The sequence below is a fragment of the Chlamydotis macqueenii genome, chromosome 1 (genome assembly GCF_036417535.1).
Source record: "Chlamydotis macqueenii isolate bChlMac1 chromosome 1, bChlMac1.mat, whole genome shotgun sequence".
NCBI classification, from domain to species: domain Eukaryota; kingdom Metazoa; phylum Chordata; class Aves; order Otidiformes; family Otididae; genus Chlamydotis; species Chlamydotis macqueenii.
In genome coordinates, this window is record NC_141556.1 from 182,221,142 (window position 1) to 182,237,991 (window position 16,850).

General features: G+C 41.0%; 1 protein-coding gene across 2 annotated transcripts in view; it reads right to left on the reverse strand.

The window, feature by feature from the left end:
• Positions 1-16,850, reverse strand: part of ELF1 (E74 like ETS transcription factor 1) — a 67,960-nt gene that overhangs the window by 18,358 nt on the left and 32,752 nt on the right. For both annotated transcript variants that reach the window (XM_086771798.1, XM_086771799.1), the window contains 3 exons: positions 14,056-14,230; positions 5,429-5,536; positions 4,663-4,827 (listed from right to left, as the gene is read on the reverse strand). In XM_086771798.1, the coding sequence (XP_086627924.1) occupies positions 4,663-4,827; positions 5,429-5,536; positions 14,056-14,230 (448 nt within the window). The remainder of the gene's footprint in view (positions 1-4,662; positions 4,828-5,428; positions 5,537-14,055; positions 14,231-16,850) is intronic.

Consider the following 16,850-nt stretch of genomic DNA (forward strand, 5'->3'; position numbering starts at 1 on the left):
AGATCAGCAGAACCAGTAACAGGCTCTGAAAAAACCACCAGTTTTTAAAGTCATAAGCATGGTGAATCTATCTGGTGAGGAAGACTGAAAAGCAGAAATGAAGAGCATTCATTTGAACATGCTGAGAAATCAACTACCTAAACGTAAGTGGAGGAAAAAATTTAAGTAACACTCAAGTATATTTCAATATAAAACCCTGAACCTATTCCTTCATTAGCTCTCATTCCCTGCAATAGCAGCTTTTACAGGTAATGTAATTAATCAGAAACTTCAGAACTTTCTTATGAAATAAAAATTTCTTGTACCAAGTTTTGCAGTGAACCCTTAGTACACTAAATTATTCATGTACTACCTTTGCCATTTTGAGAGGCAGAACAGACCAAGCAGACACAGTACTCAGAAAAACATATTTCTAGTCCAAATAACCTATTATTAAATTAAAGATGTAAAGAAAAATATTTTTCTTTTTCTCTATTTATGCATTTCCAAAGAGTTTATGTTCTACAGAGGCAAGACGAATAGGCCTGTGCAATCCTGTACACTATGATGTTCCACTTTTGGTTTTGTTTTTAGCGGCTGCAAATGGCTCTGCTGCAGAGTAAAAGTGGAAAAAAATGCTCAGTGCCAGCCTGCACTGTCTGCTTTGTTCTAGACTTCCAGGTATCTGTACAGAAGTCATAAGAAACACTGGCTTAAGCACTCACCTTTTGACATTAGCAGCCTTTCTAAGTCTACCTTTGCACCTTTTTCTTTCTCTCTCTCTTTTTTGACAGGGCATGGGGGAGGAGGGACAGCTAGTTGAGAGAGCTACAGTGAGGAAACTCTAGTAATACCTGGAGTCCTCCAATTTTCTTGCTTCCATTCAGACAGGATTCATGTCTGAGGATGGGACACAAAGTTCAGCCATCATCTTAGAAAGTTATGTCTTCCTCAATGTGAATAAAGATGGGAGGGAGCAAATCCTACAATATTGTTTTTTTTTCATATATCATCATATCAAAGGATAAAGAAGTACTGGAGCACATTTTTAGCTCCACTCACCATCACTGGTTGCAGACATGTCTATTTTTCCTAAAATGTCTAGATGAAGTCACTCTTATATAGATAAGTTTCTATTGCGCAAGAAGTTCTTTAGGGTAACGTTGTCTAAGTGCCCTTAAGTCCCCTTAAAGCTGTGTCATGGGAAGACTCTGTTGGGTGCTTATCTGAGTTCCCCTCTTGTACAGGTGGAAGTGCATGCCATAAAGGAGTGAGGAGTGGGAAGACGATAGAAGGGCTGGAGCACCTCTCCTATGAGGACAGGCTGAGAGAGTTAGGGCTGTTCAGCATGGACAAGAGAAGGCTCTGGGGAGATCTTATAGCGGCCTTCCTGTACTCAAAGGGGGCGTATAGGAAAGATGAGGAGAAACTCTTTAGCAGGGCCTGTTGTGATAGGACAAGGGGTAATGGTTTTAAAACAGAGGGAGGCAGATTCAGACTAGATAAAAGCAAAAAAAAATTGTTTCCAGTGCGGGTGGTGGAACACTGGCACAGGTTGCCCAGAGAGGTGGTGGATGCCCCATCATCCCTGGAAACATTCAAGACCAGGTTGGATGGGGCTCTGAGCAACCTGATCTGGTTGGAGATGTCCCTGCTCCTTGCAGGAAGGTTGGACTAGATGACCTTTAAAGGTCCCTTTCAACCCAAGCTATTCTCATTCTAAATGCAATGAGGTCTTAAAAGAAAATGAAGTGGATGAGGGCTCAGTTAGGTCATGACTGAAGTACTGCTGGTCAGCTTCAAGAAACGTAAATACCAATCACGTATAACTTAAGTGATTTGATTTCCAGTAAGGAAATTAGGGATAACCTGGGCTACTAAACATGAATGCTGCTACTACAGCAATTCTAGGCTCACTTACCTCAGCCTAGACTACTTCAGGACATCCTATTTGGACAATGCTCTACCACAAATACATTAAAAAAAAAAAATCAGAAATCAGTGAGGAATGTGAAACTCGTTTACAGAAAAGTATTGATGTTACTGCTCTATGTCTGGGGTTGAGATAGTTAAGATGATAGTTTTAGACTACACTGTGAGCTATAATCTCTAGGCGCTGACTGATACCATCAAAAATACAGTTAACAGAGACACACAAGACACATTTCCTTTGTTTAAAAGAAGATATTTTCTGAAAGCACATTAAGCACTAGAACGCTTCCTCCTTTGGTTCAATAGAGCATGAATTTGTTACCTTTCAGAGTACATCACTAAATTCCTTTTTAGGAGAGAATTTTACAAAGAGGAAGGATGAAGAATGTGCAAGAGCCTTATGTGGAGCTACTGTAATTTTGTATGGTTAATTGAACTTATAATTGGTATTTACACTTTCCTGTTTCCATGGTTGCAAAAACACTTCAGGTTAGAAATTCATGCTACAAATTAACATGATATTTAGAAAGTGAGATGCTCATCCTGATTTAATATTTTATACCACACCAGAAAAAGTTCAATACATTTTCTTGCACTGTTTTCAGTGGGTTTTGTTTAAAAATATAATGTATGTAAAAATGTAATAAACAGTATATATTCAAAATACAATGTGTATATAACTTATGTGACCACCTACTGCCAGATACCTCCCACAGCAAAAACGAGACTGAAGGTATTAGTATAGCAAATTTCCAAATTTCTTTCTCCAACATCACTTTGTTTTTCCTGTCTATCCGACCTGTAGTTCAGCAGCTCAGTGCTCAGACATTCATGAGTACAAACATCCTGCTGAAGACGGGTTTGGAGTTGAGCAGATGGGTGGATACAGTTCTCCTGCTGCAGCAGTAAGGCCCACAAGGAAAGCAAGTGAAATCACTCCGTCACTTCTGGAGAACATTTTCTTGGAAGAGCTCTACTTGGCAGTGCCATTCTGGCTTAGTTAGCTGGCAATGCTCTGCACAATGCAACCCTGTAAGTTTAGCTGATAGGTTATATATGCTGGAAGTCTATAACATTATAAGGGGTATGGACAAGGCACCATGACCACGGTCCCTTGTCATGCCACAAAACTAACTGAAGGAATGGAAACGGACTGCACTTTAAAAAAAAAAAAACCCAACACATCCAAACAAAACCAAAAGAACCTCACCCACACACTGCATGTCCTCCTAAACTGCGCTACAAAATTACTAACATTTTGCAGTAATTCTTGTAGACCAATGTCTTATAAATCCCTGGACATTTTGAAGTAACACCTCAACATCACTCAAACCATACCATCCACCTTGAAGTCTAAACTGTATTGAAAACCAGTAGTTAATGAAACACTAAGCTGATGTATCTTTTCTAGTATTTTTTCTATCCAATGTAACTGTCAAAACAAACACACATACTTACTGTGAAGCAACTGGTTTTCTAACCTACAGCTAGGGAGGAGGAAAGAGTGGGAGTAAGCAGAAGCACAACACAAAAGAGGGTATGAAAGCATCACGCCAGAGAGGTTAAATGTCTGGCAGACAGCAGCTCCTTGTTTTGACCCACATAGCAGCCAACATTAAAAAGAAGAAGAAAAGAAAAGAACAAAACCAAACCCAACAAGTTTAAAATCCTCTTACGGGTGGTTATCTCACAGTAGTGCACACAACACGGTAGTTTCCCCAGCAGCACTGTTGAGGCAGCTGCTGGTAAAGCTCCCCCCGACAGCAGTTTCAGTTCAGCTTTCTTACGCGAATTTGAGACTTCCCAACCCACACCCATCCCTACCAGACCTTGTGACACACGCAGGGCTCAGGAGGCTTCCCCAAGACCTCCACAGGCTGATATTCTTCCTCTCTCACAGATAACAAGTCCCAACATTTGGCAGTAGCAGCAAAATGCACTCTCATTCAGCAGGAGTATGGCTGGGGAGCAGGAACCCTTCTCTGGAAGGCTTTTATTTCAAGGCTTTTATTTCACAGGGAACCTGTCAAGGTCCTCGTGCTCTGATTCAGCCCTAGGATTAGTCCCAGAATATCTTGGTTTATTTTTCTTTTTTTTTTTTAAATTTGTTGCAACAGCACCTTACATCTGCCTGCACTGTATGACTCTCTTCCCCTGCAGACATCAGCGTCAGGACTTCTGATGAGGTCCACACTGAAGTAGGGTGGGAAAACTGGAGCAGAAGGTCTGACTACCACCACTTCAATACTCTCTGACACAGCACCAACTCCAATGCAACACTACTCAGTGCTTACTATAGCATGCAGCTATTTAAAAAAAAATAAAAATTAAACCATTCATATTCAAGAGAAGCTAAAAAAACCTCCTCATTCTCATCCCATATTCTGAACAGATCAAGAGTCTTTAGTTGAAGCTAAATAAGAGCTAATTAAGTACTTCAGGATTCACAGTAACAAAATCTCTATAGCTTGTACTGCAATTCTCTGACGAACTGTAAATGAGGAACAAGCAGAGATGCATGTTTCCTGTAGGATGAGCCATCTTTGCTACCTCCCCAACACTGTTAGTGTCTAAGCACCAGTATCTGTGCTCACACTACCCAGTGAGTAAACACTTTCTCTGTATGTCTAGCTGAGCCCACTCAGTTATTTTGACCTGACACCCAGAATGGTTCCAGACACCCACAGGGGAGGCGAGCATGCCACCCACTGCTCTCCTACTCCACGCTGCTGTTCTCCAGTAGCATCTTACCTTTTTTTTTCTTTGGTTGTTCAAATTCTGGAGTCTCTGGTGATTCAGCGTAAGGATCTGGGGCTTGGTGAACTTCCACCACCTCAGGGATCCCATCAAGTGTGACTGACACGTGTGTAATAGGAGGCACCATATCGTCATCTTCAGTTGCGCCAAACATAGTTGCTTAAGGGAAAGGGACAATAGGAATATTTTCACACAGCCACAAGGACTTTTAAAAGCTATTTTTTAACTGTAAAAATGTAAACACAGCATAAAATAAAACTATGACACTTAAGGCCTTCATGGGAGAGAAGACTGGTTCATAATGGAATATATCCACCCACAACATTTTCTGCAAGCAGAAGCACTATTAAAATGGAACAATTTAATGATATAATGCACTCCCCTCAAAAGCACAATTTTTTGGTGATCACACATTTTTATTCATATTTAAGCCAATCTGCAGATATAAGTGTACATTCTTTTATCTTGGCAACATAAACAGACTAATCCTCTATCAACCAAACAAAACACTGCAATCTAAACCTCTCAACTTTATTCACACCATACCTTATTCTTTCCTTACCTATTCAACCCTTTCACAGCAATGAAATCCTTCATTGCATACAACACTGGATTTCTGATATCCAAACTATGTAAGTAAAGTCTACCTGGAAGCAAAATAATCTTACCAATTCCATGCAACATGCTGTACTGAATCTCTCCTTCTTTCACAAATAAACAAGGCAAACACAGATAGGATTTGTTTTCATAAAAAACCTACTTATTCTTTTTTCATCCAACATAGGACCAGGGGAGTCCATATTGAGAAGTGCTTCAGCAGCCTCAATTGTTTCCATTGTTTCATCTCCATTATGACAAGATGCTTCAACTAAAAGTAAGAGAAGAAAATTAATTCTTAACAAGCTACAAACTGGACTTAAAGCTTAACATGGTATTTATTCCTATTTCATTTCTAGGAAAAAAATAAAGTGGTAAACACAGTCTTATACTAGATGAGTAGTAACAGGTTAGCTGGGAAGAAAATGCACACTGCAATCATTTCATTTATTTAATACAATACATTTTTCAGATTGTATATATTTAGAAAAAAAACCAAAACAACACAAATTCTTTGTTTCTGCCTTGTCTTCCTAACCCCTCTCATTGCTGATCAAGCACATGCAGTAAAACACAACAGCCATGAACCATAGGAAATATTACTATCACAAACAATACTCCAGACAGTATCCTTTAAAAAAAAAAAAAAATACTGCTAATTTCTTCTTATGGTGGTCCAAAGGAAGTGAATTTCTTAATTATGAGATGCTCACCAAAAATATCCTGTAATTTACCCAGGAGGACAGACAAGAAAATATTCTGCAGCTTCTATTAAAGAGTATATGATCTAAAGGCGTAACTGAATCCTAAACCATTCAAATCCATGGAGATTACAGGTAGGGCTAACAGTGCAGGCTCCAGGAACACGTTGGAAAGTAAACATAAAACATGAAAAGCAATACCGAGGGCTGGCAAACTTTTCAAAAATTTTGGCATTATACAATCCGTCACTAATCTCATGAGGGTGGTCATTAGACAAATCCAAAACTCTTGAGCATTAATTTATAATTAAGGTCATCTGAAGCCACACAACAAAAAATCCAATAAAATAGTATTTCGTAAATTAACAGCTGTCCAAGAGGATAACATTGGTCTGGCCTTGCCAGAGGCTTTTCTTCAAAATAATTACAGCATGACAAATAAGTTAGATGTTAATTCTAGTACCTGGTACCATAAACCCTTAGAACTGTTTAACACGTTCTTTCAGAAATTACTTTTTGTTAGATGGAAAGGCATGGGATGGGCTTCCTTATACTTTGACAGGAATGTTGAGGAATTTGCCTGCATCTATCAAAGTGGTACAAGGGGCTGCATTAGTATTCCCCTCCCTAGGACACCAATGAACCTCAGTTACTTTCTCAGTCTGGTAATGAGTCAGCTTCACGCCCTCTCTCCCTGTTTAGCTTTGAGGAATTTTGGGTGGAGCAGTCATAAAAGGGGAAAAAAAAAAAAAAAAGAAAGGAGACAGACAGACTGACTGACAGAGCAAGCAAAAACGCACCATAAAACACAATGACCTTGGAACATTTCTTCTTTACATAAAAGCAAGAGGTTTTATGCCAGAAAGCTGAACTTCTATGCTTTATAAAAATCACAGTAACAACAAAGCACCCAGCCCACTAGCACTGAACAATCACATAATTACAAGAAACAACCAAACAAAAAAAAAAAAAAAATCCCAGTTTCACTTCAAATGTTTATAGCTTCAGCAATCATATCATTAGCAGAGGGCAAAGATGAACGCAGACACGCATGTATCTGCCCCACCTCCTCCACACAGCTGTGATTTACAGACAGCACAGGAAGCGCAGAAGAAGCCTCCTGGAATTTTTTCTTCTTTAGTCCTACCAGGCTGCAACCATCAGAGGCTCATACCAAGACAGAATGAAGTAGAGATGGGTGTTGGGAACCCCTAACCCACACAGCAACTCGCTCTGCTGTCCACAGGACTCCCTCCACCCCACACCTTGCACAGTCATTCAGACAGTTCAGGACCTGCACCTCCTGGCTGATGCCTCCAAACAGGCTTCCGAAATGAGAAACATAGAGCTGGGGAGGTGAACAGTGTGAAAAGAGGTAAGTGGAGGTAGCGAACATGGACTACAGTCCTGACTTGGGAAGCCATATGGCAAGATGGGGCAGCAAACCGCTGACAATTTTGTCGTGCAGCTTGCAGGCTCAGGAGCTCAGCCACAGAGCATCTCAGCCCCAAAAGCCAAACAGCATCCCTAGGGAAGGCCTGGTTAGCTGAGGAGGTGACTGAACCAAGCCCAGCCCATGCAGTCTGTAGACGTGCCCATGCTTGGCCCACCAGTGCTGACTTGATCACTTTTGGTTCTAAGTTTTATCTGGATAGGAACTTTCCATATCATCTACCAGAATAATAAAGACCACAAAAAGGACATCACCCTAAATATAGGCACACAATACTGCCAATGCAGCTGTCAGCAGTTCTGACATTGTCTGAATGGACGGGAAGGTATCTCACCACATTCCAGCTCAGCCGAAACCATTGAGCAGGGCTGGTTTACGCTGCCTAACTATTCTATGATTCTATAATTTAAAAGCCAGCAGTGGTACCTCCTGGTTCTCAGTGCTGCGGGCAGAGAGGAGGGAGCAGCCACTGTTTGCTCTTTCCCTGGTGAGAGCTGTACGAGAAGGAAACTTGCCCGCTTGCTTTTAGGTGCTGAGGTGATAGAGCAAATTCTTCAGAGTAACAGCCAGTGAGGGAGAGGTCACCAGCTTTATACTGCTGTTACATTGTGTGGCTAGAAGCCTACATCCATACCCAAGACTAACGAAAAGAACTTATAAATGTCATTTAAATGATGTAAACATAGAAATTAATCATAGAATGGTTTGGGTCAGAAGGGATCTTGAAGATCATCTAGCTCCAAGCCCTCTGCCCTGGGCAGGGACACCTTCCACAAGACCAGGTCACTCAAAGCCCCATCCAACCTGGCTGTGAACACTTCCAGGGATGGGGCATCTACCACCTCTCCGGGCAACCTGTTCCAGTGCCTCATCACCCTCATAGTGAAGACTTTTTTCCTTATATCTAATCTAAATCTACCTTCTTCCAAGCTTAAAGCCATTATCCCTTGTCCTATCACTACATGCCCTTGTAAAAAGTTCCTCTCCAGCTTTCGTGTAGGCCCCTGGAAGGGGGTTGCTACAAGGTCTCTCCAGAGCCTTCTCTTCTCCAGGCTGAACAGCCCCAACTCTCTCAGCCTGTCCTCAGAGGAGAGGTGCTCCAGCCCCATGGCCCTCCTCTGGACTCGCTCCAACAGGTCCACGTCCTTCTTACGTTGGGGGCTCCAGAGCTGGATGCAGTGGTCCCGTGGGGTCTCACAAGACTAGAGGGGGAGAATCACCATCCTCGACCTGCTGGCCACACTCCTCTTGATGCAGCCCAAGACATAGTTGGCTTTCTGGGCTGCAAGTACACATTGCCGGCTCATGCTGAGTCGCTCATCAGTATAACTTAATGCTAACATAACTTGATGCTCACAAAAAATGTAAGGAGCACCAACTATCTGTCTATCCACAGACACAGAATGGCAAAAGTAAGTTTCTTAACCACATTAATGCCCTTGCTAACACCCTTCAAGCCTCTTCTTAGAAGATGACTTCATAAGGTGGTTTGAACCAAATTAGTATTTCCCTGTTGCTGAAAAAACAAGGGCTGTGGTTCTTCCTCCCATCTCTGCGCCTGGTTTAACCTACAAACTCCTCTCACTTAACACAAGCCAGGCTTCACACTTTTTTCATCATGCAGCAAGGCAATTTAGTTTTATAAAATGGCTAAAACGAAGTTTTTGGTATTTTGCTGAGTTAGCAAGCTGAACTGTAAGAACTTAAGAGCTAACACAAACAAGGTGTGGAGTACAGCACAGAGAAGATCAAGCACCACCTCTCTGCCCTACTAGCAGCAAGATGCTAATTCACATCACTGAACACGAGACAATGCTTGGAGATAAACAAATCAACTACAAAATGTAAGGTGATGTCTGTTATTTTAGTTTTCCTCTTAATGTTGCAGATATATATTCCAACCACTGGCAGTTATGATACAGTCACAAATTTAAGAAGAACTGGGATGAAATAGCTTAGTGGTTACACTTTAGCAAAGTCACAGTTGGAAGAATGGTGGTGGTCGAGGTAATTTCTAAGAAGCATCAAATTTCAAATGTTATCTTGAACAGGCAGAAACTTAAAAAAAAAATTTAAAAGGGAAAAAAGAAGGGGAAAAGGAAAAAAGAGAGAAGAAAGAAAGAAAAGAAAAAAGAAAGAGGAAGAAAGAGGAAAAAAATAAAAAGGAAAAAGGAGGGGAGAGGAAAAAGGGAAAAAAAGGGAGGGATGAAAAGGAAAAAAAGAAGGGGGACCTAACCACACCCAAAAGTAACTTGATTTTTTCCCAGGGTACTCTACAAGTTCTTGTTTATCTGAGCAAGCCACAAATGTAAGCCTCTGTATCTGCACGTCAATTACAGCCCAGTTACTGTGAATCCAGATTCGCTATGAATCAGCGCTTGCTGTTTGCACGAGGCTTGCCCCAACACAGCCTTCTGCTCTTCTCACCTGGTGGAGAAAGAAGCTGTGCCTCATGCTGGAAACTCCACACCTCAGTCCAAAGTCCTGCTTTCCCTATTCCTGCCTAGTGCCTTTTGTGAAAGCTTTACACTGCTTTTGGCAGTCCCATCTTGCTCCTGTTGCTTCCCCGGTGGCCGGCAGCTCCAGAGAGCAGACAACGCGAGTCCCTGTCCAGGCCAAGATAAGGGCTGTGCTAGTCACAGCTGTGTTTAAATTCACTGCTGGTTTTACTACAGACAGAAAACAGGGACCGTAGAGCCTCAAAGTATGACCAGAAGAAATCCAAAGTTGCTAAAAGTAGAAACAGATCCATTAAATGCAGATGGAGCCCCCTTCTGCAGAATAGCCAGCTGTTAAATTTAAGTGATTGCTTTTTAATATCAACTCTGAGCTGACTGTTAACTGACACTGGAAGACAGCTTTTAAAAACACAGGTATTTCAGGAGATCTACACGTCACCCTTTGTTTTCTTATTTAAATAAGGCTTTAAAATTTTTAAGGAAAATTATCTCATTGGGAAGCTATACAGAAAACCCTCAACGTTTTTAACCAGGCGCTACATGTGACAGTGAATAATTTCTTCACGAAGTAACTGAAACCGTACCCGTTTTTTTACAATTGGCATCTCGTCAACTAAAAATCCTCACAGATTAACACTATGAGGTTCTGCTTCCACCTAACTACTCCTTTGGGTTTTTTTGTAGCATTATAAATGATCACCGAAGACGCTGGGTTTGTGCGGGACTGCACAACTTAACATCTCTTTGCCTTCATTCTCCTACCTGATCAGCTTGGCTTATGCCACAAATGCTAGAGCTTCACCAAATGCACAAGCCAAATGCTACTAAGCTTTGCAAAGCTCTAAAACAACTTCTGAACAGATTATTAAGCACCATTATCAATCTGTGAAGATGCACGCTTCCATGTTTTCCACTCCTGAGTCAGACTAGGGCAGGGGGCATCTAAGTGCAAATTTTCTGTCCCTCACCCCTCCAAACTATCTCAAGTGCAGCCACTTCCCCAATCCTCTCAAAACAACACCAGAACAGGTGAACCGCAAAATGGCAGAGTTTCATTAACTGTTATTTTTCTAAATTAAACTGGCCAGACACGGCAAAGTCAAAAAAACAAAACAAAACAAAAGAATTAAAAAATGTTTCCAGGAAATGACATAATACAATTAGTTCCTCCTTCCTATGCATCTTATAATTGTAATTGGTTACATTAAGAAGGTAAAGTGTAGCAAATTGTACAATCTGACACACTGGCCTAGAATTTATTCTGCACAAAACATTATCCTCTGTATTTTTCAGAGAAAAAAAAATTAAATATTCCCTTTAGAGATAAAACTTCGTTCAAAGCCAAATGCTCCAATTTATTTTCTTAATCACCCTTTACTACATGACAGTTAATCATGTAAAGTCCCATAATACTGACAACAAACTGACCATATGAATTGCCATCACAGTTTTTCCAGGGAATAGTGCTTTTAAAGAGGAGAGCAGTATAACAAGTCTGCCTGTTCGTTATAAAAAAATTAAAGTGTGAACATTAATGCAATTAAAAAGCTGGTTGTTAGCAATCTTTCAGCAGGGTTTAATGTGAAACAGATGCTGTTTTTCTAGTTTCCTGCAGGTTATAATTTATACTGCAGGTAAGTCGTAACCCATGTGTGATAGCTGTGGTTTTGAAGGGCAGAAGCTACATCCTATAGATGGAACAACATACCAGCATCTATCATTTTGATCACTTAGATCCCTAAAAACTAAATTGCTTCAGTTTCAGGAGACTTACTGCTAATTGCTGTTAGTGTAGGAGAAAAGAGAAGCTTAAGATATGAAAGAGTCACAAAACAGTACTGAAAAACTGCCAACTTAAAAAAAAAATCCTGCATATTAAGTAGCCATTTCTCTGCAACGTTTAATCGCAAATGATGGCGGTTTCAGTTTCATTTTGCTGTGAACTTCAGTTTTATTAATATTTTAACGTGGAATTAGTACAGTCTTTATAACGTCTTAGCTTTTCTCAAAGGTGTAACATGGAAGTGACTGAAAAGACTGGTACAAACTTCAAAGAATAAAACAATGCGTTTCACTGTTGAGACCAAACACACCCCATGAAAAAAACAAAAAAAAAAATCAAGAAGGGAGCTTCAAAGAAGGGAGGGGGAAAAAAAAGCAGATGAAAAAATACAGTAGATGGGAAATTTCAGTTACGATTAGTTCCATTTCAGAGGCAGCCTATGACTAAGCCATGCTTGAACTGGGTCTTTTCCACGGCAGCCTTGCAGCTCAAGTGGGCAGCTGTGGCCACAGTTGATGCTTGCCTGTAGCAGGCAGCGAGGTTATGGGGGCCCTCCTTCCCCAGTGTCCTCTCCTCACCTCCTGTGGGATGCCTTTGCACCCCTGGGTCCCCAAATTCTGCCCCACTTGAGTCAGGTGGGATGGCTCCCTGCTAGAACCAGGGCCTGAGCTTCCGGTGCTGCCCACCTTGCGTCCTGAGCAGGAGCTTTCAGCAGCCACCCTGGTCCCTGCCCGGCCTGGGCTCATCCAGCACTGCGGAACCAGGCACTTTCCTTTCTAAGGGAACCCACAGCATGCACAGTAGCTAGCAGGATGGAGAGTGTGAAACACATAATTAGTTAATGTCTCCTTCACAACAATAATCTCTGCAAAGTGGCAGCTCCAGTTTTCTAAGGACTTTGCCTTTAAAGAAAACCAGATTGCTTGAACTACAATGGATGATGGGAACAATACTGTACTTGTCTGCCTCCAAAGTATCCCAGAAACCCTTGGACACCATCGGTTACAAGGATTACATATTTTTCAGTCTCTGGCAGCAATTTGCAAACCCTTCTCATGTGACCAGCAACAAAAAAGTGCTAACAAGAGCATTTGCAAACATGGACTTTCACAATTACTCATGCAAGTAAAAATTCACACACAATATATTGCAGTGAATATGGATTCACAAAAGCGATACGCCATGAAAAATTCCACAGCCACATTAAGTGGTGCTTAAGTAACACACTGAGGAAATGCCAGTTGCAGTGTGAAGAATTAATATGAATAGCAAGTGAATAGTTGGCAAGAGGTCTCAACTTGAAATAGTATTTAAGTATGTAAAATCTTCTTGAATAATCATCTAACTAACTTGTACCGTCACAGTCTGTTCACAGATAATTCACTACTAAGAAGAAAAGAAAAAAAAAAAAAAGGAGCCATATTCATCAGATAAAACCATTTACTGAGAACAGCTCCTATCAATTTCCTCTGAGAACTGTTCCTCATGGCAAGTTTTGTTGGGTTTTTGTTTTGCTTTTGGTAGTAAAAGATTGTATCAGGGTATGCCTTTGGAAATAATGTCAAAAGCATGACTGAAACCAGCAAGCTGTCCTCAGGCCTAGAGATAGTCCAGGCGTGGAGCCTAATGCCTGAAAGAAGACACAGAAACAGATCCTCACTCTGTGAAGTATCTACCTCACCTTTCAGACTTATTCTGCAAAAATGCTTCAAATGCATGCATTCAGTGAGGGGTTGTTTCTTAAAAAAATGAGACATATCTTTGCGCTTTCCTCTTGAGAATTGTTTTCCCTTTGGGGCTACCTTTTCTAACAGAATTTACACAGAACATCTGTACTTTAGGTATTACTCATTATTAGAGGTCAAAAAGGAATACTATTGTGGTGGTTTAGCCGGCTACTGAGAGGAAAATTAACTCCATCCCTGCCGAAACAAGGACAACTATGCTGAGCATTACCTACACCAGTAAGTCAGGCTAACATGCACATTTTGTGGCTAATTGTATACTGTTAGGAAGCTAAAAGTAGTACTTCTACTCAAGCTGCATATTCCTGCTTTTTGGTATGCACATTTACTTAGGTACGTACCGACCATTAAATAAGAGCAAATAAATGCTATGAAGAGAAAGAAAAATCTTGTTGGTACTCTGAGCAGGACTCTGTCTTAATCTCTGTTGACGGATAAAACTCTTCGCTATTATCAGCTGTGCAGCTGGGATTGCAAGCCACCTGCTAATGGGATTAACTCAATTTTCTCTGTCTTGTACAGAATTAACGGCATTCAATACTACTATAATTGTTTTCTGTTAGTTTTTGTCATTAAGCTTTTTCCACCATTAGCCATGTCATCTTAGTGCAAAAACATTTATTGTCACAGAAATGTTTTTATTGCCAACCTGTGAGGGTGATATCATCATCTTCTATGATTTGCTCTTCTGCAACGTCCAGAGAGCTCTCAGTGATCATGTCACTAGGTTCATCCACACAGGTTAAGCCAGAGTAGCTGTGTAGGATGTCTGCGCTAGGAACATGCTCCACGATGACAGCAGGGAAAATAGATGGATCACCAAGCTGGAGGATGGAAAAAAGAAAATTGAAATAATGGTAGTTAGGCTGCATCCAATCTAATCACTTACTGATTAATACTTCAAGAGACCTATACCACATCACTCGAATCTTAGACCATCAGGAGGGAGTACCAAAGAATGAGATTATTTTTAGCACATAAAACCAAGTAGCAGCAGTGTCCCACTATGGGCCAGAGGCTAACTACCACTGTAGTATCTAATATATCAACTTTACTCCAGTAGGTTAACAGCAGACTCCCACTACAGTATTTTGCAGCACAAAAGCTGACAATACAGAGGACTGGCACAGCACAATAAATGCTAAACTTGGCCAGCAATAATACTGGGCAAGCAACTTGCTGCAAGCACCTTAATCTTTTGTTCTTCCCATCAAAACAGGAGTGGAGGAGTCCTGTGGCTCTCAGGACTGGACAAAGCATTCACAGGCACCAAGTTTCCCATGAGACAGTAGTTTCAGATCACTATTTTAGGGGACACTTGCTAGAAGAGCAAGGAGTGTAACAGCGAGTGCTTGACATAGGGGCTGTAATACTTTCCCTCTCTAGTTCTTATGGCTTTAGTCACTTGACATTACTTCCCCTCTGCTTTCCTTCCTAAGTTTGCTTTCAGACATCATCCTTCTGTCTCAATAGTTATTTTGCAAGAGGTACAGAAGAAAAGAGGCAGCTGGGAAAACAGAAATCAAGCTGACCAGTAATAATAATAAGACAGACACGCTCTGAAAAGGCAACAGGAAGAGGTTTTCAGAAAATACAATTTACTACAGACGCAGTATTTTCCAAAGCAAGTCTTTTAAAATGTCATTTGCAGGAAGAAAGTCAAAGCAGCCTCAAAGAAAGTCTAGTGCTACTCTAAGGCTCTCTCACTACAAAAATACATCATGTTATGAATGTGGGAAGATTAAAAACAAGAAAACAAACCAAAAAGTTGCTAAAACATGCTTCAGAGAACATCAGTATACGTACATTTGGTGTCACCCTCCACAGAAGGGCACAGATATGCATGGATTAAACAGTTTTTTTACTTAACCACACAAGAAAAAAAACCCAACCATATGATTATGAGCTTTCTTAGGGATTGCTCGTGTCTCCCAATCTTGCCACTATGCAGACCGCCACCAACAGAAAATGGCATCAGAGCTATTGGCTCAATAAAGACAATAGCTATGCAAGTAAGTCTCTCCTAGGGAAGAAACCTAAGTATTGAAACTAGAAAGTGCAATTAGAATTTTTAAAAGGCAGTAATTACCACTTTAAATTGCTCTGTGTTTTGTAAAACATGTCTCAGCAACAACTGGGGTAAAGAGCAGCCAGGGGAAAAGGAAGAACTAAGAAAAAGAACTAGTATTTCTAAGGGCTTCTATCATGGACAGTCTGCTAAACAACAACAACAAAAAACCAACAAAACCAAAAGCAAAAAGCCACAAATAACCTACCTACTCTACCAAACATAAGCTTCAAACTGGAATAACATGAACAAAGGCCAGACCAGTTAAAGCCATCTCATGCAATCACTTTGCCAGATGACAGGCGCATATCAAGTCAAGCAATGGGACAGCTTCTATCCCACACCTTTGTGGCCACCTCTCTCCGAGGTGGCACCTTGCTTGGGCTGAGAAACTTGGAACCACTGATGGTCAAGAGGTCCCCAGAAAGCAATGTGTTCACAGCGTGCATCCTGTTTGTTTACTGACTCTAACATCCCAGATCGTATTTGCTTCCAGGCAAAAGTAAACAGATAGATTTGATTAAATAAAAGTCAACTCAGTAAAAAAGGTAAAGCACTATAAAGAGAGCTGAAAAATAAAGCACTGTGTACATTAAAACAGGTTTTATTCTCAACAATATGTTCCAGAAACTAGAAGGAAAATGGTCTGTTGCAACCTCATCACCAAGATAAAATTCATGCTACAGAAACAGTTTAAGCTCCCCAATCTTAGTACTGTGCCACTGTATATAACTTTCAGGATGAAGTTACATATATTGTATGCACCTGTATGTAACTATATTAAAAAAAAAAACTTAAAAGGATCACATATGACACTCCACTCAGGCTCCTGTCACCTGCAAGCTTTGCAAGCACCTGCTCACTATTTTCTCGAGCACGTAAAAACTATGGATTTTAGGTAGGGAAGATGCAAGTAAGACAATTTCAGTCTTCTCATTGTGCTCTAGCTCATAGACACCAGGGGTGAAGTACATCTCACACAACTTCAGACAGCTGTGCTGCAAACTCTTGGACTTAAGCTAGTAACCCCAGGTTTCCTTCAGAGCCAAAAGAGAGAAAAGGGTATTTCCAGGGCACAATTTCCCTGCCCAGTGTTAGGCTCCTGTGCTACAACAGGATGAATTGTGCCCTAAAAACGCCTATTCCTCTCTGTTGACTATAAAAGGGTGGAGGCGTTGGGGTGTCTATTTCTGCTGTAGGCATCTGTCTCCTACATAGTCTCCAGCAAACAGCCAGATGCCTCCCCACCACATCTTCAAAGTGAGGCACTCTTTCCTCCTCACTTGTGCTGTCGCATCAGCTCAACAGCTGCAGCATCTACAGCAACATGTTGAGTTGCCTTGCTTAGGATAAGCCTCACACATTAGCTCCTTCTG